Source organism: Cokeromyces recurvatus (genome assembly GCF_025118155.1).
Source record: "Cokeromyces recurvatus strain NRRL 2243 chromosome Unknown BX663scaffold_12, whole genome shotgun sequence".
Lineage (NCBI taxonomy): Eukaryota > Fungi > Mucoromycota > Mucoromycetes > Mucorales > Mucoraceae > Cokeromyces > Cokeromyces recurvatus.
In genome coordinates this window covers 712621-733225 of record NW_026251398.1, presented here as the reverse complement: position 1 = coordinate 733225, position 20605 = coordinate 712621, and the positions used below count along the sequence as shown (strand labels likewise).

At 30.8% G+C, this 20605-nt stretch overlaps 8 protein-coding genes across 8 annotated transcripts; 2 read left to right on the top strand and 6 right to left on the bottom strand.

The window, feature by feature from the left end:
* Nucleotides 1-404: 404 nt before the first annotated feature.
* BX663DRAFT_486348 (armadillo-type protein) lies at nucleotides 405-4605 on the bottom strand (the record flags this gene model as incomplete). Its single annotated transcript, XM_051524669.1, has 12 exons — nucleotides 405-602; nucleotides 669-1019; nucleotides 1097-1739; nucleotides 1828-1894; nucleotides 1974-2037; nucleotides 2107-2912; nucleotides 2992-3406; nucleotides 3457-3885; nucleotides 3952-4093; nucleotides 4150-4291; nucleotides 4346-4433; nucleotides 4534-4605. The coding sequence occupies 12 exons, from the start codon at nucleotides 4603-4605 to the stop codon at nucleotides 405-407; spliced, it is 3417 nt and encodes a 1138-aa protein (XP_051383081.1).
* A 1387-nt stretch (nucleotides 4606-5992) lies between these two features.
* Nucleotides 5993-6474, top strand: BX663DRAFT_551942 (uncharacterized protein; the record flags this gene model as incomplete). The annotated part of the gene is made up of 4 exons (XM_051531323.1): nucleotides 5993-6042; nucleotides 6104-6144; nucleotides 6209-6322; nucleotides 6392-6474. The coding sequence occupies 4 exons, from the start codon at nucleotides 5993-5995 to the stop codon at nucleotides 6472-6474; spliced, it is 288 nt and encodes a 95-aa protein (XP_051383080.1).
* Nucleotides 6475-6515: 41 nt separating this feature from the next.
* BX663DRAFT_434271 (PAPA-1-like conserved region-domain-containing protein) lies at nucleotides 6516-7154 on the bottom strand (the record flags this gene model as incomplete). The annotated part of the gene is made up of 3 exons (XM_051523057.1): nucleotides 6516-6654; nucleotides 6724-7027; nucleotides 7088-7154. 3 exons carry the CDS (start codon nucleotides 7152-7154, stop codon nucleotides 6516-6518), a joined length of 510 nt encoding a protein of 169 aa, XP_051383079.1.
* Nucleotides 7155-8851: 1697 nt separating this feature from the next.
* Nucleotides 8852-12707, top strand: BX663DRAFT_536455 (uncharacterized protein; the record flags this gene model as incomplete). Its single annotated transcript, XM_051530627.1, has 8 exons — nucleotides 8852-9082; nucleotides 9190-9503; nucleotides 9590-10112; nucleotides 10208-10307; nucleotides 10399-11661; nucleotides 11722-11847; nucleotides 11934-12570; nucleotides 12659-12707. Exons 1-8 carry the CDS (start codon nucleotides 8921-8923, stop codon nucleotides 12705-12707), a joined length of 3174 nt encoding a protein of 1057 aa, XP_051383078.1. The 5' UTR covers nucleotides 8852-8920.
* Nucleotides 12706-15013, bottom strand: BX663DRAFT_509528 (kinase-like domain-containing protein). The gene is made up of 4 exons (XM_051527634.1): nucleotides 14971-15013; nucleotides 14545-14903; nucleotides 14005-14478; nucleotides 12706-13901 (listed from the first exon to the last, which is right to left on the bottom strand). Exons 2-4 carry the CDS (start codon nucleotides 14770-14772, stop codon nucleotides 12972-12974), a joined length of 1632 nt encoding a protein of 543 aa, XP_051383077.1. The 5' UTR covers nucleotides 14773-14903; nucleotides 14971-15013; the 3' UTR covers nucleotides 12706-12971.
* BX663DRAFT_509526 (uncharacterized protein) lies at nucleotides 14893-15283 on the bottom strand. The gene is made up of 3 exons (XM_051527633.1): nucleotides 15249-15283; nucleotides 15059-15186; nucleotides 14893-14996 (listed from the first exon to the last, which is right to left on the bottom strand). Exons 1-3 carry the CDS (start codon nucleotides 15269-15271, stop codon nucleotides 14977-14979), a joined length of 171 nt encoding a protein of 56 aa, XP_051383076.1. The 5' UTR covers nucleotides 15272-15283; the 3' UTR covers nucleotides 14893-14976.
* A 186-nt stretch (nucleotides 15284-15469) lies between these two features.
* BX663DRAFT_509524 (flap structure specific endonuclease 1) lies at nucleotides 15470-17400 on the bottom strand. Its single transcript, XM_051527632.1, has 6 exons — nucleotides 16994-17400; nucleotides 16539-16916; nucleotides 16255-16476; nucleotides 16120-16184; nucleotides 15950-16058; nucleotides 15470-15882 (listed from the first exon to the last, which is right to left on the bottom strand). The coding sequence occupies exons 1-6, from the start codon at nucleotides 17282-17284 to the stop codon at nucleotides 15820-15822; spliced, it is 1128 nt and encodes a 375-aa protein (XP_051383075.1). The 5' UTR covers nucleotides 17285-17400; the 3' UTR covers nucleotides 15470-15819.
* A 267-nt stretch (nucleotides 17401-17667) lies between these two features.
* Nucleotides 17668-19783, bottom strand: BX663DRAFT_454474 (70 kDa heat shock protein 3; the record flags this gene model as incomplete). Its single annotated transcript, XM_051523818.1, has 1 exon — nucleotides 17668-19783. One exon carries the CDS (start codon nucleotides 19781-19783, stop codon nucleotides 17831-17833), a length of 1953 nt encoding a protein of 650 aa, XP_051383074.1. The 3' UTR covers nucleotides 17668-17830.
* Between the last annotated feature and the right edge of the window lie 822 nt (nucleotides 19784-20605).

Here is a 20605-nt window from a genome sequence, read left to right as displayed (position 1 = left end):
TTTGTATATTTGGAACGAAAATAGAGTAAATGTAGCGTTAAAGAAGAATCTACAAAGTCAAATACTTGCTGTTAAATATTTGTATTTGTTGCGCTGTGGGTAAGGGTAGAGGAGAGGTAATTTAAAGCAAAGGGAAATGATGCAATATATATGAGTATATTGTTATCCAAGAGACTTTATAAGAAGCATCTGTTGTATAAAAAATTAAAGTAGCAAAATGCATACTTGTATCAATATATTCATATATATATATATATATATATATATGTATTTAGTAAGACTGTTACTAGAAAGTACTTATTTCATTTGCTTTAATTGTATCCCAAGTATTCAACTACTGTTTTATTAAACTTTATATAAGACATATTTACATATTTTTATTATACTTTCTTCTTTTCTTTGTATTATTTAACTCTTAAAACAGCGCGAACATTCATCAAGAAAGCCAATAATGCTTCCTTAAATTTAGTATTATTTCTATTTAATGGTGTACCTTGTTGTGGTGTAGCGTGATCTAATTTTTCAAAGGCATTTAATAAGCGTGTTTGGATTTCCATTGATTGTTGTGAAATAATTTGATTTGCCAATATCATATAAATATCCTAAATAATATATGTATATATTTAAATAGATCGGTTATAATTCATATATACATAATATAATGTTACCTTTTGTATACAAATCAAAGCAAGCAAGGCATCTGAGGCTGCATCTATAATACTCGTATCCAAATGTTGGAATAATAAACAATGAAGTAACTCTTGTAAGAATTTTTGTAATGCCTCCTTTAAGAAATCAATACTAATGCCCCGTAATTGTTGATGATATGCCCAAATAGTCAATGGAGCAATAGCCTGTAAAGTTAATACATTTACGTCTGAAATATCATGTCGGACACCATATTCCAAACTAGCCATTAAGTTATTGAAAAGGGATGAAGGTAAACCTGATAATTTATCTGGGAATAACTCTATCAAATGAGAAATCAATCGAATATATTGTTGACATAAGCTTGGAATCTAATATAATAGGCATATTTAGCATATCATATACAGAGTAATGTTTAATATTAATATTTTTTTAAAAAAAAAATTACCTTCAGCATTTCCAAGTCAATCATAGGTATCACTATGTTAACACCAAACAAAACAACATCTGCTACATCTGAATGTTCTTGTCCTTTACGACTAAAGTCTTCTATTCCAGAGGACATAATGTTCGATAATATGATCAAGACAGTCGAAATATCTGCATAGGGCTTATCTTCTTCTTCCTCTTGTGAATGTAATCTTTTTTTACCTTGGTTAGTTGCTCCATATATCTTCAAGATTTCAATAATAGTATGATACAACATTTGCTTTTCTTCATTACTTAATAATCCAAAATCTAATCGATTACAAAGATCAGAAAAGAGTTGTAGAATAGCTAGTTGAATTTCAGGTGCAATCTTATAGATATTCATAAGCTGTACAAAGCTTTCAAAGAATCGTGCAGAAAAAGAAAATATGATTTGTGTATTGCTGTATTGGCATGAAAGTGCTAAACCGTCGAACATTTCTAAGGCATTAATGACATTGTCAATTATTCCGCCTTGTTGGTAACATTGTTGGAAGTCAGGTCGATGAAGGATTGATCCTAAACGATCTTCAATCATTTTAAACATCAATCCAAAGTAGTTATTCTTAGTTTCTTCATCAACGGCAGAGCTACAAATAGTGGCAATGGTTTGAACAAGAGAGCTATAAATTGATATATTATATTAGATATTATTCAAGAAGTTTCCCTTCTCTCTCACAAAAAAAAAGAAACAATTTCAAATATTCTTACTTATGAATCACTTCAGGCAATTGTCCCAAATTCTGTGTTACAAATTGAACTAATTCGGGGAAATGGGCTATATATGATAGAAGATTTATAAGCTTTCATTCAAAGATAAACATATACATATAAGTGTATATGTGTATGTATTTTACCTGATTGTAATAATCCACTTTTGAGGTTATTAGATGTACCACATGAATGGAGCCATTTGACAAGCTATAATTTCATCAAGTTGGATTGCGCCTCTTTTTGATATATGTTTTTATATATGTTTTGCTTACTTACTTGATTCAAAACATCAGGGTCAGCATTCCAAAGCATAAAGTTGGTCTTCATTTGTTCAATGAAAAAAACAATAATTTGCATTCCTTGTCCATCTGAAGGGCCAGGCCTACCGAAGGCTCTTGCAATGTTAGGGCTCATATATCCATATTCATTCTCATCTAATAATACATATGATTTACTCCATCTTTCCATATACCAAATTAATGTTTCTGCTACACGGGGACTACAGTTAGCTGCTTCAATAGAATTGGTGCTGAAGTTAGAACTAAACCTCAACAACTCTAAAAAGAGTTGAGAAAGACGAACAACCTGATCTTGTTCGTATGTTTGAGATCCTGAGAGTTGCATTAAGGACTCTGGAATCATGGGCTGTTCACCTTTGCCTGTGTCAGCAAGGATATAAGCTGAGATCAAAATAATCCAATGAAGTTGTTCATGAATCAAGATTAAATCATGTTCATTTCCAGCATGATCTGGCATGAAAAATGCTTTAAATGCTTCAAAACGTTCTGCTAATAATTGCTGAAGACGCATGAGACTAGGCTGAGGATTTAAACGGCCTAAAGTACCAATACATGTCAACTGATCACCAAATGTATCCCAGTCTTTATATCCAGCATCAATTTCATCTTCTTCTTCATCATCATTCAAAACCATCTTAGCACGCTCAAGACGAGTATTGATGTATGCATCTACAACTTGATAAGCTACATTCGTCATATATTGTGTTAAATGCTGAATTTGTTCAGTTGTTAATCCAGATTTAGCATCATTTCCGCGTGGATCACTTGGTTGGATTACTTCAGCTATATAATAAAGTAAGTAAGTTAAGAAAAAAAAACAAGAGATAACCAGCTAGCTTCATTTTTTTTTTTTGTTCCTTACCCATTTTAACCCAAGTTTGTAAACATTCATCACATGCTTCACTAAGCCATCCTTCATCTACATCAGCTACAGTCCCTCCAAGACAACTAATCGTAATCATACCAACTTCATTCAAAAACTGGAAAAAATCAGGAATTGCACAAAGATTCACAAGTGAAACATTTTCCAATAAACGACGAATCATTTGAATCGTACCTAACATTTGAGGTCCTTGTTCTCCTAGAGCATCAGGACTTGTACCGAATGCAGTAACGTCTGTTATCATTTTTCGAATACCATGAATCATTGTTGTAGCATAAGATTGTATCATTTCAGCATTGTTATTAAAGAAATCTTGTTGAAATCCAGCAAGCTGAATCAAACATTGTCTACAACGATGTCCTAAAACATCCTCATCTTGAACAAGACGGTAAGTCTATTGAGAAAGTTAGTTATATATACATATATATTAAATAGCTTACTAACCATAAAAAATAACCATAAAACTTCTCTGCTACCAATTACAGGTTGCCATTGTTTAGGAAAGATTACATAAGTTTTCTTTACAGAAGAAGGTCCATCTTCTCTATCAAAATCATCCAAATTAGATTCCTTTGAAAACGTGCCAGGTAAAACAGGTGTGGTATTGGTTGATTCAAATTCCCAATGAAGTATTTTTTCAATCAATACAAGCATTTCAACAAGTATAGCAGGTACATTATCAGGTAGCTGTTGTACTTGAGATACAAATTCGTGAAGTTTAGTAATGACCATTTCGAATAATGGTAGCAGAATAGTATTTTCAAAGAAAAGCTTGCAGTTATGATGGTGCTCCCAAGTCAAACCAATTGTAGTTGATTTTGTATTTGAAAATTGATCAATAAGGCCATTAGCTAAGGCAAGTGAAAGCACTTGCTAAAAGACAAAATAAATTAAATTAGATTAGATATATTAGAGTAGAAGGTAAGGATAATACTTTACTGCATTATCAGTATTCATTTGCAATAGTTGCTTAACATGTAACAAGATGGCTTCTCTATCTTCATTGGACACATCAAATAAACTACGTTTAGTGATTAATGCAACAGCTAGTACAAGCTGATCACGCACATATTTCACAAGGCTATATATAGTATATATAAGTTATCAAATATTATAATAAGCAATAAATAAATATACCTATCTCTTTGAAGACAAAACTCAATCATGTAGTTTTTCAAACGTAACAAATCACTCTTTTCATAAAGTGTATAATCTCGAACAGCAATATCACCAATTGCTAGAGCAACTTGAAATTGAACCATAGGACTTGCAGTGTGCTCTAAATATACATGTTAATATGATAGATCTCGGATTCAATTTTATAAGCGATTACCTAAAATGTATTGACATGCTGGCAAAACTTTAGGAATTTGACGAAATTGTGTTAATACCTGTTCAGCTGCTGCTCTTGTTGCAGGTACCTTTTTTTTTTTTTTTTTTTTTTTTTTTTTTTTTTTTTTTGAATACAAAATAGTATGTTTAGATCGCATTAGAATGTAAATCTCGATGCTAATGATTTACCTGGAAATCAGAACAAGCTTCTTCAAATTGCTTAAAGATGACAGCATTTTCAGGATCTTGTGCCCTCTCCATTGAAAACTTTATTTATAGGAATGAAAAGGTAAAAAAGTTTTATTTTATTTTATTTTATTTATTTTTTTTTTTTTTTGTTGACTTGAAGCGTGACTTTTTAAAGAAGTGCAAAAATGTATTTATGTAGCATAATTATTTTATTCCTACTAATGGACTATACTTTTTAAATCAAGTAAAACTTATCTCTAAAATATAAATCTAGATGTCTTTATTATGACTAGTAATATATAGTTCTTTCTTGAAATAAGAATTTCATCACTTCAGGATTGTCCTGTAAAGGGTTAGGAATGCATCTACATAGTGACTTTTGTTTTTATATTTTCTACGAGTCCCAATTCTCCTAATGATGTCTCTAATTTCATCCTTATCTATCATTTATTCAGAAACTTTATTGTACACTTCTATTTCATTATTGTTGAGTTTTTCAGTGCTTGCTAGATATAATATACTTTTTTTATCATATCTATAAAAGAGTCAAAGATTAGGTTTAAACAAATCGAAAAAAAAAAATCAGACAGAAAAAATGGAACAAAATAAAATATTTAAAAGAAAGAAAGAAAAAAAAAAAAACGATATAGAACCATTTATAAATTTAAGTTTGCTCACCAGGATAAGGAACAATCTAAGTTCACTATGACGCTTTAACTTATTATGTGTTGTCTTGTTTCATCTAAAAAAAAAAAAAAAAAAAAAAAAAAAAAACGCTAGTCTGCCATTACCCCTCCAAATTTCTTTAGTAGTACATGCCATTCAGACAGTAAAATAATAAGGAGATTGAGCGTTTTTTGATTATGTGATAATTTGATTTTTTTTTGGGCGATAAAGCCTTCTATTTTTGATTTGTTTAAATCTGACATGTTCAGTAAAATAAGCAGGCCATATAACTCGAGTATAAGAATAAATTATACTAAGCCTATATTTAATAATAACTTGCTTGTATATTTATCATTGTTACTGTGTAAAGATTGATGACATAGAACAGTCTCATTACTAGTGAAAGCTGTGACCCTTAAACACATATTTATCGCCCTTTTTTCTTTAAGTAATAAAGAATCTTTAGCTAGTAGTCATTAACTTACTGATAGTTTTTTTTTAAAGCATTTAACCACAATAAGAACATATAAATATCTCTTTGATTATGTATTCCCAAATCTTTTGAAATTTAAACACTGTTACAGTGAAGCTGAGTTTTTTTTTGCGTCATTTTTTGTTGTTTGCTATTTAGGCATTTTTTTTGTATCTTAGCAGAGGGGTGGCGCTTAGACCTGTCCTGCTGTTCATCCAATGATTATCATTTATTATCCGGGGTAAACAATAACTGTTTATACATTTACACCTTTTTTTTTTTTTTAATCCTTCCCCCCCATTTTTTTTGTATATACATATAATGTCTGCTGCAGAACCTTGGGAATATCCTGAACATAAAACATTTGAACGGTTAGTTTTAAGCAATTCCCATGTATATATGATTTCTATGCTAATTTCCTTTAATTTTTAGTGTTCCTTCTTTGGAACAAGTTGATCCTAATGACCATAAAGGTAACAATATTACATACAAACAAGTCTATTTCATAGTTTGCTTATATTTGCTTATTTTATTTAGCTGTTTATGCTGCACGTAACCAAAAAATCCGTGATGATTGGGTTAAAGTTATGGAAGCTCGATTAATAAAGGAAAAATTAGACGAATGTTATAGAACTGAAGGTGTCAATCACTGTAAGTTAAAAATGAAGTAAAATACAAACATATAAATGTATATAGAAATTAATGACATACTATTATTAGATCAAACATGTCGTGAATTGGCTGATATGTACTTTGCCACAATTAAGACACATAAAGTAGAAGGTTTTCGTAAACATACATAATACGTCTTTATTTAACAAATTGATTATTATATAATAAAAAGTTAGTTCGATTCAACTATTTTATAATGTTCAAGCGAACAAGCATATTTCCCACTCTTTTTAGCTGTATATTTTCGATCCTTTGAACAACCTTCAACTTGACATTTTTTTGTAGACATTAATGGTAAAGAAGGATGATGACTATGATTGTATTTAAGAGTTAGAAAAAAAAAAAAAAACCGCTGGGAAATAAATTAACATTCTAATTACCCGAATATTTGTTCAATTGTAAAGACATTGGGTATACTTAATGAGCTCCCTTTCGATGTATTTATATATCGAAGACGATTTGGATCTTCTAATCTCTTTAGCTTTTCATGAGGTGTTTCTTTATCTTCTGTAGGATCTTCAATAATACGTTTACTTTTTGATGCTTGTTTCTTTAATAATCTATTAATAGTATCTGCTTTATCTTTTTCTGCTCTTTGAATACTTTGATTCTTTCTTCTTCTTGCTACTTCTGACTTTCTTAATTGCTCTTCTTCTTCTGTTAGTTGTTTCTTTTTACCAGTATCTATAAAAGTAATTTAATAATTTGATTGCCAATGTTGTTGTTGTTTTTTTATATAAATACCCATAGGCAATTCTAAATATTCTTCAGCTATTTCTTGATTCGCTTTTGCTTTTTGTCGTTTTGTCATGGGCTTATTCCTAAGAATTTCTAAATCATCAGAGAAATCATCTTCTTCACTATCTGTTTCAATTACTTGTGAAATTGAAATTAAGAATGTTAATGCTTTATACATATATATCTAAATCTGTTACTTACCAGGCTTCTTTCTTTTATTATTATTACGTGGTTTACGAATAACAGGTGCTTCTTCTTCTTCTTCAACCATATCTTCTTCATCTTCTTGTTCAGATAAAGATTCTAAATCATCGTCTAGTAAATTATTCGTTTGTTCATCTTCTTCCTCAATTTCGTCTTCTTCATCCATATCCATTTCTCTTGATTCAGAATCCATGTCTTCTTCTTCAGACGATATAGGTGAAGGTGAAATGGGTCTTGCAACAGCGGCAGCAGCTTTAACTGCAGCTTTTCTTGTAGGTCTCATTTGTAAAAAATGAAAAAAAAAAGTTAAAAATGAAAAAAAAAAATGACATCGTGACCCTCATTTTTATGCTTGGTTTCTCACTGCACAAGCTTTACTTGAAAAAATAAATAAATAAAAAAAAAAAATACTATAATTTTATAGAGAGCGTCTAGTTTGATCTTTTCTTCTCTCTACATTTCACTTTATAAATAGGATCTTGTTCAATAATGAATATAGCCAAAGTTTTTATTGTTTATTATTAAAAAAAAAAAAGTTCACAGTGAAGGATAGACAAGCTCTGCATGATACAATCATAGGTATTGATTATAAATCCTTTTTTTTTTCTTTTATTTTTTACTCTCTTGGGGAAGAGGGTATAAAATGCCTCTTCTATAACATATGATATTATAAGGAATAGAGGACTGACTAGTCAAAAAAAACGTTTTATCCTTAACTTTCTTAATTAAAGAGCTACGTTATCGAATTCAATAGTATATATTTATTCCCTCCCCCCCTTTTTTATTTGTTCAGTTTGACAGATTCATCATATGTAATTGTTCACCTGAAAATCAAAACTTGACTAAAGCTTTTTATTTCGTGAATATAGCTTCTCAGAATAACCTCTAATGTGAATAAAGAAAGAATTCTAAAGTACTTGCTGTTTTCTTTTTTTTAAAAAAAAGGGAGGGGTAGGTAGGTAGCATTATTAAAATAAATTGGCTGTATGAATAGTATACATTTCTTTTAGATACATCTTACAACCCAGCCAAAGAACAACTTATTTCTGTTTTATATGAATAACAGTCTCTTGTTATGTGACATTGTCCGACGATATTACTTGACATACTATTTGGATATGACAAAACGAAAGTGAAGAAACTCGTAATTTAAAGGAAAGAAAAGAAGATAAATTCTATAAAGTACATGATATATATATATATGTGAATATTGCTTATATTAGTTTAACTAATCAAAAGAGAAAATAAAAGTAATTTCCAGCTAAATATGAGAAAGACTTCTAGAGGGAAATAGATGATAAATCACTAAAAAGAATATGTCATAGTCATTTGTTATATAGTGAATAAATTGGCCATGTGCATATGATAAGCTTGTGGTAAATGATGTGCATAATGGAAGGAGAATCTAGACAGTTTAAAAGCAAAATAAAAGAACAAAGGGTCTCCTTAAGGATAGTTAATATAAACAATTTTATAGCAGGAATTTGAATGCAATTATTTGATTCAAATGAACAAGATACAGTCTGAGTTAATCGGAAAATGAAATTTCTTTTGCCAACAACGACACTTTATTGTAAAATACTACTTTAAATTTATTCACTTTTTTTTTTGTCAATCTAAACAAACAACGAGAAAATGAATTTTAGTTTTGAAGGCAATTACAAACCAAGACGAAATATTAATTTAGGTGGTGTAAAAAAAGTGGAAGATAAAAGATCACTTATGCTTAAAGCACAAAATGAGCGAAAAGCAAGAGAACAAGAACGTCTTAAAATAAAAAATACATTACGCATTCAAGTAAGTAAGGGATTATTATAAAAATAAAACACACACACACACACATACATGCATATATATATATATATATATATATATATATAAGGAGAATGCTAATATGACATTAGGCATTTTATAGAGGTCGTAAACAAGCCTCATTAACAAGACATGAGCAAAGAAATGAATTTCAAAAAATATTACACAGTGCGCAGTTTTTGAATAATGAAACATTACTTCAGTTGACTCGACAACTTGTTTTATTTTATCAAATAAAAAATGATGAAGATTGTCGACTTGTCGATGAATACATTGCCAAGATTAACCATCAAAAATTAAAAGACATGTTTCATATCAGCAATAAAAGAGAAGCAGTCGATTCATGGGTTAGGTTATGCTGTTTAATGATTAAAAAAGTATTGCTACCAAATATAGAGAACTCAAGGTAAATCAAACATTTTAAAAGTGAAAGGATTGATTTAATATATATATATATATATAAATCCCTTCTTCTTCTTCTCTTTATGATAGTTCAATTTCTTCGTCTCAGTTTCTTTTATATCTATTAGATTCAACTACATATTTTAAAGGAAAAGAAGATGAAAATCGTATTCATATTATCACTTTTACCTTGTATTACACCAAATTACTCGATTGCATAAAACATAGTATTATGAACAGTGACTATAAAATACATATGATGGAGTCTATTTTGATGAATTTAGTTACATTTTATCCACCTTATTACTATTCTACGTCATCTCTAATAGAAAAATATGCTATAAAGCAAAATTATATGACAAGAGCTAATTTGTTACGTATGCTGTTAACCGAATTGTTTACCGTGCCCTTTTTGTTAGATAATATGTCTGATAAACAAATTATAACTCAGTTAACAATTCAGTTACCATTCAAAGATCTTTTAGAAACGATTACTACTTTGTTCATAGATAGTCAAAATAATCTAGATGATTTAGCTATAGCAGGATTATTAATTAATATCACTACATTAGGAGATACTGAAGATGGACAGCCCTTAGAAGGCGATATACTTGTAAGTAATATGTAGACTTTCTTTATGTAGACTTAAAAGTAATAGAATATATATATATATACACATATTTATATATAAATATTGGAATTTGATAGACAAATTACGCCAAAGTAATTCAATTATTACTAACTCATTTACCTACCTCCTATTTTACTGATCCATTAGAAAAGAGTAGCATTGAGATAATGAATCAAGGTAAAATAAAATAGAATAATAACACAAAACCCAAGCATTTTAATCTATTCTTTAAAACATATATATATGTATATACATGCTTACATATTAGAGAGTGATTTATCAGACGAGGAAGAAGATATTGAAATGGAAGAAGTATCAAATACTAGTTTAGTACCATCTGTATCGCCCTTGATTAAAGAAAGGCTTGAATCAATTTATGACTCTAAACGTATTCGTCATTTATTATATCAATTTATGCAACTTGTTATCACTCATAAAGAGAATGATATCATGATAGAATCAATCTCTAGCTTTTTTAATACCCTTATCTTACGTTGGCCAACAAAGAAGGATACCATTTTAAATACATTACTTTACAAATCATTATCAAACGCTCAAGACCTATTGTTACCCATCTTATGGTCTTCATGGTCAAAATCATTGGAAGCTCAGTTATTTAATGATGACTGTCATATTATATCTCGTTTATCTGAAGCAACTCAATTTCTCTTAACGAATTCAAAAGGCTGTTGGTCTATACTCTACTTATTATGTGAAGTTTATGGACGATTGTTATTAACGATGGCTGATGATGAATTTTTGGATAAAGGATCTTCACATATTCGTAACCCTTTAGAATTAACACAAGTAGTCGATCTTAGTCGTCAATTAAAGACTATTTCATTTGTTATGTTTTGGCGTGCTAATAGTATGGATTTGACAAAAATGGTAGGACTTACGAGTATTTCGCTAAATCAATTACGATCTACTGTCACCCATCTATTGCAGCACATTCATATGCGAGATTCAAGACGTCGTTTTTGTCCTAAAGATCATTGGTTAATACCCCATTTAGATACTGATGATTTTTCAAGTGAGGCAGTAGCAGAGGAGTTCAATTTAGAAAGCGAACAAGAGAAAGATACATCCTTGAAGCCATTAAGAATGTTATCTAAGGGACGATTAGCGATCATCAGTCCACGTTTAGGCCTCTTGAACAATATTCCATTTGTTATTCCCTTTGAACAACGTGTTGAAATCTTTCGTATGTTTGTCAATAATGACAAGAAACGCAATCATATTGATGAATTTTATAATCGTCCTAACAAGGCATCTGCAACAGTTCGTCGAAATCATATCTTTGAGGATGGCTTTAATGCTTTACATACGTTAGGAATTGAGCTTAAGAATAAGATATTTATTTCCTTTGTAGATGAATTTGGATTAGAAGAGGCGGGTATTGATGGAGGAGGTGTATTTAAAGAGTTTTTAACGGGTATTACTAAAGAGGCCTTTAATACCAATTATGGACTTTTTACAGTTACTTCTGAACAACTTTTATATCCTAATCCTACTTCCTATGCAACAGAATGTAAGATGATAATACCAAAAAAAAAAAAAAAACGATGCACTAACTATTTTCTGTCTACAGCTGAGCAATTAGAATATTTCAAATTTTTAGGTTTAATTATTGGTAAAGCTGTTTATGAAGGTATTTTACTTGATGTTGCATTTGCAGACTTTTTCTTAAAGAAATGTCTTGGACAAGTAAACTATTGTAAGTAGTAGAGAGAGAGTGAGAGTGAGAGTGAGAGTGAGAGCGAGAGAAAAGAATAAATTAATTTACTGATATAAATCTCATAGTGGATGATTTATCTTCTTTGGATCCAGATTTATATAAAGGTTTATTAGCTGTTAAAAATTATGAAGGAAATGTAGAAGATCTTTCGCTTGATTTCACAAGTACCCATTTTGAAAATGATGGTACATCTACCACAGTTGACTTAATACCTGGTGGTAGCCATATCTCCGTAACAAATCAAAATCGAATTCAATACATTTATTCAGTTGCCAACTATCGATTAAACGTACAGATTGCGAGACAATGCCGAGCTTTCTTTAAAGGCCTTTCTACCATTATTGATATCAAATGGCTTCGTATGTTTAATCAGCAAGAATTACAAATCTTATTAGGTGGTGCATCTGTACCAATTGATCTTGCCGATTTACGTGCTCATACAGTACTTGCAGGTTATATGGAACATGACAAGACAGTTAAAAACTTTTGGAAAGCTTTAGAATCCTTTGATAACACGTTGCGTATGAAATTTGTCAAGTTTGTTACATCATGTTCCAGACCGCCTCTTTTAGGTTTCAAGGAACTGGTACCGCAATTTTGTCTGCGTAATGCAGGTATGGATCCTGAAAGATTACCTACTAGTTCCACCTGTGTTAATCTATTAAAGTTACCAAATTATCCAACGTATGAAGTTCTTAGAGAGTAAGTCCTCCTTCTGTATATTTTATAAATAAATATATAATATATACAATTATATAATACTAATTTATTCTTTTCCTTGCTATTTTAGAAAATTATTATATGCTATTAATGCAGATGCTGGATTTGATTTATCATAAATGTATTCATTTTAAATGACATGAAAATGTTTATTTTTTATTTTCTGTATTATGATTACATAGATATACATTTTTTTTTTTGTTAATCTTGTACATGTGTAGAATAAAAGAAAACCGTCTGTGTAATATAAACATGTATTAAACATTTAGAAGGATAGATATAAAGTTTAAAGAACTAGAAATAGAAATAGAAACGTTATACATATAAAAAAAGAAGAAGAAGCAAATTATTTATATGATATTTCTTTTCTTTTTCTTTTTTTTTTATGAATAACCGGGAAACTTTTGAATCAAATTTGGATAACTGTTTAAACGTTGATGTGAAGGACGAGTGACAGAAGCAGTCAAGACATGATTTCCCACTTCGCATAATGTATGAGAAGAAGAGGTAGGAGTAATAGTGGTAGTAGAAGTAGAAGTAGAAGTAGTAGTAGTAATAGTAGTACCGTCTAATAGCGAAGAAGGAATAAGAGGAGACGGAGAGGTCTTTAAATCATCCAGGAACTGATGAATCTCCTGTCGTCTTACTTTAATATAATGAAGAGTTTCTTTAGATAAAGGTATTTTGTTATTTCGTAATTTATTACAGAGATGAGTTAGACGTCGATGAATGGTATAAGCGTTAGGTCTCTTTTTAGGATCTATATGAAGACAATCACTATAGATATCTTCCCATTCTCTTAATACATTTGGAATAGGTTCAATACGATAGACATGAGGGTCAATTAAGACATCACCTGGGAAAGTGACTCTTGAAATTAATTGCCATAAGATGATACCTAAAGCATATATATCAGCCGACGTACTCAGACCAGTCGAGACCACTTCAGGAGCCACATAAGGCCATCTTCCAGACCAATTATTCTTTAAAGTATCATCATTTCGACGCATAAAGGTGATATCCACCAATTCCCCTAAATAATCTGCATTGTTTAACAAGATATTACGAGGATGAATGTTACCGTGAATATAATTCCAATGCAAATCTTTTATATCCTTTGTAATACTAATTGCCATTTGACAAGGTTTATAATAATCCACAGGCACATCATTTTCAATTTTATCCTCCAAATTACCATATTTTGCCTTTATCATGACTAAAAATAATTTACTATAACCCGATTCTTCATCCATATTGACAGTTAAACCCAGAATAGGAATAGCAGAAGCAATCAAGATAGGATCCAAATTAAACTAGTCATTATACGTTTTAAAGAAAAAAAAATGTATTAATATTGATATAGATTCTTTCATAAATATATATATATCTATCATGATAATAAGACTCAATATTTACTTTATGATTCGGATCTACAGTTAAACCTTTTAAGAATACTTGATCCCATCTTTCAGGTATTTGTTGTTGCTCTAACCGATAAGGAGGAACAAAAGTAGCTAAATAAGATGGAGCTAAACCTTCACTTCGATTACAGTTTTGTTTTGATTTATTTGTAAACCAAGTAGGAGGAAACAAAGGTATTGTATTTAATTTGAAGGAACCTCGTAAGGTTAAAGAGCGATTTGATTGGTGCCAATCACCAATGTATTTACAAATATCTTGTAATAAATTTTGATGATCTGGGTGAACGTTATAACGAACGATAATACGATTTAACCAAGGTTGAATATAAGTGGCGTCGAATATATGATCTTTCGTAGTTGACAATTGCGCCGAGGACCGTGTGACCCCGTGTTTTATCCAATTCCACATATGTTCAACTGAGAATACTACATTCCATTTTTGATACCATTGATCAGCAATATCCCAGACCTAATAATAAATATTCCTTCTTAATTAAAATCACTTCTATCTGCCATACATCATTTTCACACTTACATATCGACCAAATTTTGGATGCATTTCATACTGTGATTTTTTATCTAATTCAAAGTCCTTGTATGCCTCCTTTATAGTTCGATCAATAGGTATTGACTTATTCTCGCGTAAAATTGAATCAAATTCATCCAAGTCAAATAATTTTGAGTTACTTTTAATTATTGGTATTGCATAATCTTTATAAAAATGAATATCTGATTCTAATAAAAATTGTGAAAGTTCTGACATTTTTGTTGTTAATATAGCATATCCTTTTTTTCTATCACACACACACTCTCTCTTTCTTTTGTTAATATATAAACGTAAAAGGGAAGAAGAAGAAATAAAAAAGAAGAAGAAATAAAAAGAAGAAGAAGAAGTAAAAAGTTTATTTTATTTTATTTTATTTTTTTTTATTCATATAATGAAATGGACTCAAATTCTAGGCCTTATTTAATCTCTTTTTCCTGCACCTAAAATACACATTTATATATCAACTTTTTTTTTTTTTTCCACTTATTCTAATTTATTTTACCTTCAGCTCCTTCACGAATTTCCTTTAAAAATAAAGCTAATCTATTTCTTAACTTTGTAACTAACTTGTCTTCATCTTTATCAGGTGCACCTAATTGATCCAAAAGGTATTCAGCCTCGTCAATATCCCTAATTTTATCTTTACTTTTAATCATTTATTCCTCATTAAAACAAAAATATTATATCTTTACAATACAAGAGTTCCTCTATTCATGGTTTTTTTTTTCTTTAATGAAAAAGTAATAGAAAAAAAAAAAAAATAAAATAAAATATTTTTTTTTTTTTTTTGTAAAGAATTTTTTTTCCCAATAACAGTGGTAACGACAACATCATCATATGAAACATTATGATATAGAGCTGGAATTGAATAATAAAAGTGAGTTCTTGATAAAACAAATCTTCTAGAAATCATGTTAAGGTTTGTTATTTAAAGTATAGTTTTTTTTTTTTCCAAAGCGTTGGCCATAATGTAATACAAACTACGAAGATTAGGTAAGATCTCATCTTCCTAGTACCTTTATTACTAACAGTTTAGTCTTCACCATGACAATAATTGTAAGGTCTTGGTATGAATAAAATGTACCATGTATTATTTACCATCATAACTCTGCTGTTTCCTATGTAAAATAACAGGAATATATCTCTTTATGTTTGATTTATTTATTTTTAGCACTATTGCTCTCGTTTTTTCTCTTGAACAATAAACAGTCATTTATTAAAAGAAATAAAAGTGTATACAAATAATGATTTTTATTTATCTATTTATTTCTTAGTTCTACTTTTTTTTGCTGCAGTTGACTTCTTAGGCTCTTCCTTCGCATTTCGCTATTTTTGAAAAAAAAAAAAAGATTAAATAAATAAACAAAAATATTCATTTTATATGTTGATTTACCTTTTTGGGTGTTGATGGTAACACCTTAAAGAAATCCTGAACTCTAGATTGTGTTGCTTGTTTCAAATTCTTTGCTAATTTCTCGCAACCTTTTCGAATACGGTCCTCACTAAAAGAAAATTTTAATTTCTTCAACTTATTCACTTATTTGTATATAGGAAAATACTTACGCAAAACCCTTTTTCTTCACCATAAATTCAACTACTTTTTCTACATCAGGTTCTTTCCAGGTAAGCTTGAAAGAAAATGAGTTTTTTTTTTTCTTTTTTTGTACTCTTAAAATCGGATATTTAAATTTTACTTACATTAATCTGATCTCCAGGAGTGACTTCAGGATGAATAAATAATTTACGTGCCTCTGCATAATTCCAATCAGTAGGAATATTTTCTTTTAACCTTGGAGTAAGATGTTTGATAGCTTCTTCTATTGTTTTATGTTCTTTAATTAAATTATATGCATTTTTAGGTCCAACGCCTTTAATCGTTTCTGTATAATCACATCCCAGTAAAATACAAAGATCGACAAACTATACATCAACATGTGAATTGAATATCATCTAAATGTATACAAAAAAACACACACACTTACTTGTTCCATTGTTAACTCTAACCCTTCTAAAGCCTTTTGTAAATTAACTTCATCAATAGGCATCTTTCTTGCTTCCGAAAAGGTTAAATGTCGAAGTAGGATGGGTGAAGAGAAGGTTAAGGTATCCATATCTTCTGATGCAGCTGCGTATACTTTACCGCATCTTGCTAATTCTGCGCATTGTGCTTCAGCTTCACAAGGGGCTTCAACATAAGGTATACCCATAGCTCTTAATAACTCCTTACATTCATCATTATGGGTCTGTGTTACTTTGACAGTACGTCGAGAATATCGATTGATGTTTTCTATATTGCCCAAATCAGTAGCTTCATCTAATTTAGCTTGTGCTTCTTCTTTACGTGCCTTTCTTTTTGCTAACTAATCATATACATATGAATGAGTCTTTTTTTTTTTTTTCTTTTCTTTTTCTATTATAATGCATTTTTTTGTCTTACCTCGCCTGACTTTAATGTAGGTGGTTTGCCGTCAAAGACATAAACAGGTTTGATACCATTATCGACCATACGAACAGTACGATAAAACATGCCCATTAAATGACTTGTTGTTTCACCTTCTTCATTCTGAAGCACTTGACCGTCTGATTGACGAACAGCAATCATAAATTGATAAATACTCATCGATGCGTCAATCGCTACTTTACGTCCAAAAAAGTTTTTGATCTCATAACTTTTAATGGCATTAGGTGAATGTTCTGAAATAAGTTTAGTCAAGCCGTGAATACCCATTTGTTGATCAATTTATAAGAGTGAGGGAAAGAGAGGGGATAAAAAAAAAAAGAAATAAACTAAAATAAAATAAAATAAAAAAAGAGAGAATTGTTCAGTGGCTTTGGCGGCATATTTTTTTTCTACATACACTATTTTAAATATAGTTTTTTTTTTTTTTTTTTTTTTTTTTTTTTTTTTTTTTTTTTTTTTTTTTAAAAAAAAGTTAATTACACTTTATAATATCTGGTTTAGTTTATCGAGTAAAAAAACCATTACACCTGATTTATATCTATTCTGTTTTTATATTAGTTAAATCGCTTATACAAATATATAAAATATAGAGTTTAATTAACCTATAACAAATTAAAAAAAAAATGATAAAGACCAATAATTATTATTTTACATTAAGAATTAATTCTATATTCTTTTATTTTAATAAAGTATATATGTATATATAACAAAAGATGTAGAAGGGGGGGTAAAATGGATGAGTATTAAACATTAAAAAAAAAAGCACAAAATATACAAATTATATGACAAAAATGTTAAATATGAATAGTAAACTTAATCAACTTCTTCAATGGAAGGACCATCAGTAGAGTCAGTGGAGGCACCACCAGGAGCGGCACCAGGGAAACCTCCGGGAGCAGCACCACCAGCAGCGGCAGCACCACCATTAGCTTGATAGAACTTCATCATGATAGGATTCACAATCTCTTCAAGTTCCTTTTGTTTAGATTCATATTCTTCCTTGGAGGCTTCTTGAGAATCGTCAAGCCACTTGATAGTTTCATCTGTAGCATTCTTGATCTTTTCTTTGTCTTCAGCAGGTAAGGCACCGCCTACCTTTTCATCATTAAGTGTGTTACGGAGATTATAAGCATAAGATTCAAGACCGTTGCGAGCCTGGATACGAGCAGCAGCAGCTTCATCTTCAGCCTTATATTTCTCAGCTTCATTCACCATACGTTCAATTTCTTCCTTTGAAAGACGACCCTTATCGTTGGTAATGGTGATCTTGTTGGACTTACCAGTGGTCTTATCGAGAGCAGAGACGTTCAAGATACCGTTAGCATCGACATCAAAGGTGACTTCAATTTGAGGAACACCGCGAGGAGCAGGAGGGATACCGGTCAATTCGAACTTACCAAGTAAGTTGTTATCCTTGGTACGGGCACGTTCACCTTCAAAGACTTGGATAAGGACACCAGGTTGGTTATCAGCATAGGTAGAGAAGATTTCGGACTTCTTGGTAGGAACAGTTGTATTACGTTTGATAAGAGCAGTCATAACACCACCAGCGGTCTCAATACCAAGGGAAAGAGGAGCAACATCCAAAAGAAGCAAGTCTTGGGTCTTTTCAGAGGTATCACCGGAAAGGATGGCAGCTTGAACAGCGGCACCATAAGCAACGGCTTCATCAGGATTGATAGACTTGTTGGGTTCCTTACCATTGAAGAAGTCAGAGACTAACTTTTGAACCTTAGGAATACGAGTAGAACCACCAACGAGGACAATATCATGAACTTGGGACTTGTCAATCTTGGCATCACGAAGGACCTTCTCGACAGGTTCCATTGTGTTACGGAAGAGATCTTGGTTCAATTCTTCGAAACGAGCACGAGTCAAGGAGGTGTAGAAATCAATACCTTCAAAGAGGGAGTCGATTTCGATAGTAGTTTGAGCAGCAGAGGACAAGGTACGCTTAGCACGTTCACAGGCAGTACGAAGACGACGAACAGCACGAGCATTACCAGAGATATCCTTCTTAAACTTACGCTTGAATTCTTGCATAAAGTGAGAGACAAGACGGTTATCGAAATCTTCACCACCCAAGTGAGTATCACCAGCGGTAGCCTTGACTTCAAAGATACCATCTTCAATGGTCAAGAGGGAAACATCAAAGGTACCACCACCCAAATCGAAAATAAGGACATTACGTTCACCTTCAACCTTCTTATCCAAACCATAGGCAATAGCAGCCGCAGTAGGTTCATTAATAATACGTTGAACATTCAAACCAGCAATCAAACCAGCATCTTTAGTAGCTTGACGTTGAGAATCGTTAAAGTAAGCAGGAACAGTGATGACTGCATTCTTAACAGAGGTACCTAAATAAGCTTCAGCAGTTTCCTTCATCTTGATAAGGACCATTGAGGAAATTTCTTCGGGAGTGAAAGTCTTGGTTTCTCCCTTATATTCAACTTGAATAATAGGCTTAGTATCCTTATCAATTACTTTGAAGGGCCAGTGCTTCATATCAGCTTGAACTTCAGGTTCATTGAAACGACGACCGATCAAACGCTTAGCGTCGAAAACTGTGTTGTGAGGATTCATGGCGACTTGATTCTTGGCAGCATCACCAATAAGACGTTCTGAATCGGTAAAGGCGACATAAGAAGGTGTTGTACGGTTACCTTGATCGTTTGCAATAATTTCAACACGGTCATTTTGCCAAACACCAACACAAGAGTATGTAGTACCCAAATCAATACCAACAGACTTTTCTCCAGACATTTTTTTTTCCTTAATTAATTAAATATATAATATAATAAAATAAAGATAAAGATTAACTATTTCAAAAAAAAAAAAGTTATGCTTTTTATATGCATTTCAATTATGTCTTATTTAGGAATACTAGCAACTTCCAAATATTATGATTGGCTGTTTTGATCGAATGTAGTAGAAATTACAAGAAATTAAAAGAACACCTTATACTTAATAAAGAAATTTTATTGGACAAGTAATAAAGCATTCTAATTAAATGTATTAAAAGTCCGCAAAAGCCCTTTTTTTTATTGTATTTTTGCCTAATTGAGAAAGAAAAAACATTTTCTAGAAGAAATTACCAATACATACAGCTGACAATGAGGAATTTACCAAACAGTATTTCTACTTTAAATTCGAACAATATTTGGACAAATCAAAATCAATTTTTAGATGTTCAGCTTGCCTTTTTTTTTTTTTTTTTTTTTGGATGAATAATTAACTGTGCTTCCGCTCTCGATTTACCTAATGTTTGAAAACTTCGCCCAGTTTTTTTTTGAATTTTTTTTTTTTGGATACTTGTGTGATGTTAAATTGCCCAGAGAAAGGAAACTGACTTGGTTACATGCTTGAAGTTAATTAGCCCAGCTGCTTGGAAATAAATTACCCAGTAATTTGATCAGCTTCTGGTCAAAATGATTCTATCTAGGTTAGATTCAATATGACTCTACATATAAAGCTTATATATGGATTTTATATTTTTTTTTCAAGAAGGCATTGGAGCAATGATAAGTACATATTTAATTATTGTTAATGATGAGGGAAAGGGCTTTGTAGATTATAATTTAAATT

What these genes read in the sequence shown, in the direction of transcription:
- BX663DRAFT_509524 (XM_051527632.1), bottom strand. Translation starts at nt 17,284, where the DNA reads ATGGGTATTCACGGCTTGACTAAACTTATTTCAGAACATTCACCTAAT. An exon ending in TAGAGTTAACAATGGAACAA is followed by an intron (nt 16,477 to 16,538) that starts GTAAGTGTGTGT and finishes GTTGATGTATAG; the next exon opens with TTTGTCGATCTTTGTATTTT. An exon ending in CTCCTGGAGATCAGATTAAT is followed by an intron (nt 16,185 to 16,254) that starts GTAAGTAAAATT and finishes TTTTCTTTCAAG; the next exon opens with CTTACCTGGAAAGAACCTGA.
- BX663DRAFT_509526 (XM_051527633.1), bottom strand. Translation starts at nt 15,271, where the DNA reads ATGAATAGAGGAACTCTTGTATT. An exon ending in AATAGAGGAACTCTTGTATT is followed by an intron (nt 15,187 to 15,248) that starts GTAAAGATATAA and finishes AGATAAAATTAG; the next exon opens with GGATATTGACGAGGCTGAAT. An exon ending in AATTCGTGAAGGAGCTGAAG is followed by an intron (nt 14,997 to 15,058) that starts GTAAAATAAATT and finishes TGTGTATTTTAG; the next exon opens with GTGCAGGAAAAAGAGATTAA.
- BX663DRAFT_509528 (XM_051527634.1), bottom strand. Translation starts at nt 14,772, where the DNA reads ATGTCAGAACTTTCACAATTTTTATTAGAATCAGATATTCATTTTTAT. An exon ending in ATCCAAAATTTGGTCGATAT is followed by an intron (nt 14,479 to 14,544) that starts GTAAGTGTGAAA and finishes ATTTATTATTAG; the next exon opens with GTCTGGGATATTGCTGATCA. An exon ending in CTGTAGATCCGAATCATAAA is followed by an intron (nt 13,902 to 14,004) that starts GTAAATATTGAG and finishes TATAATGACTAG; the next exon opens with TTTAATTTGGATCCTATCTT.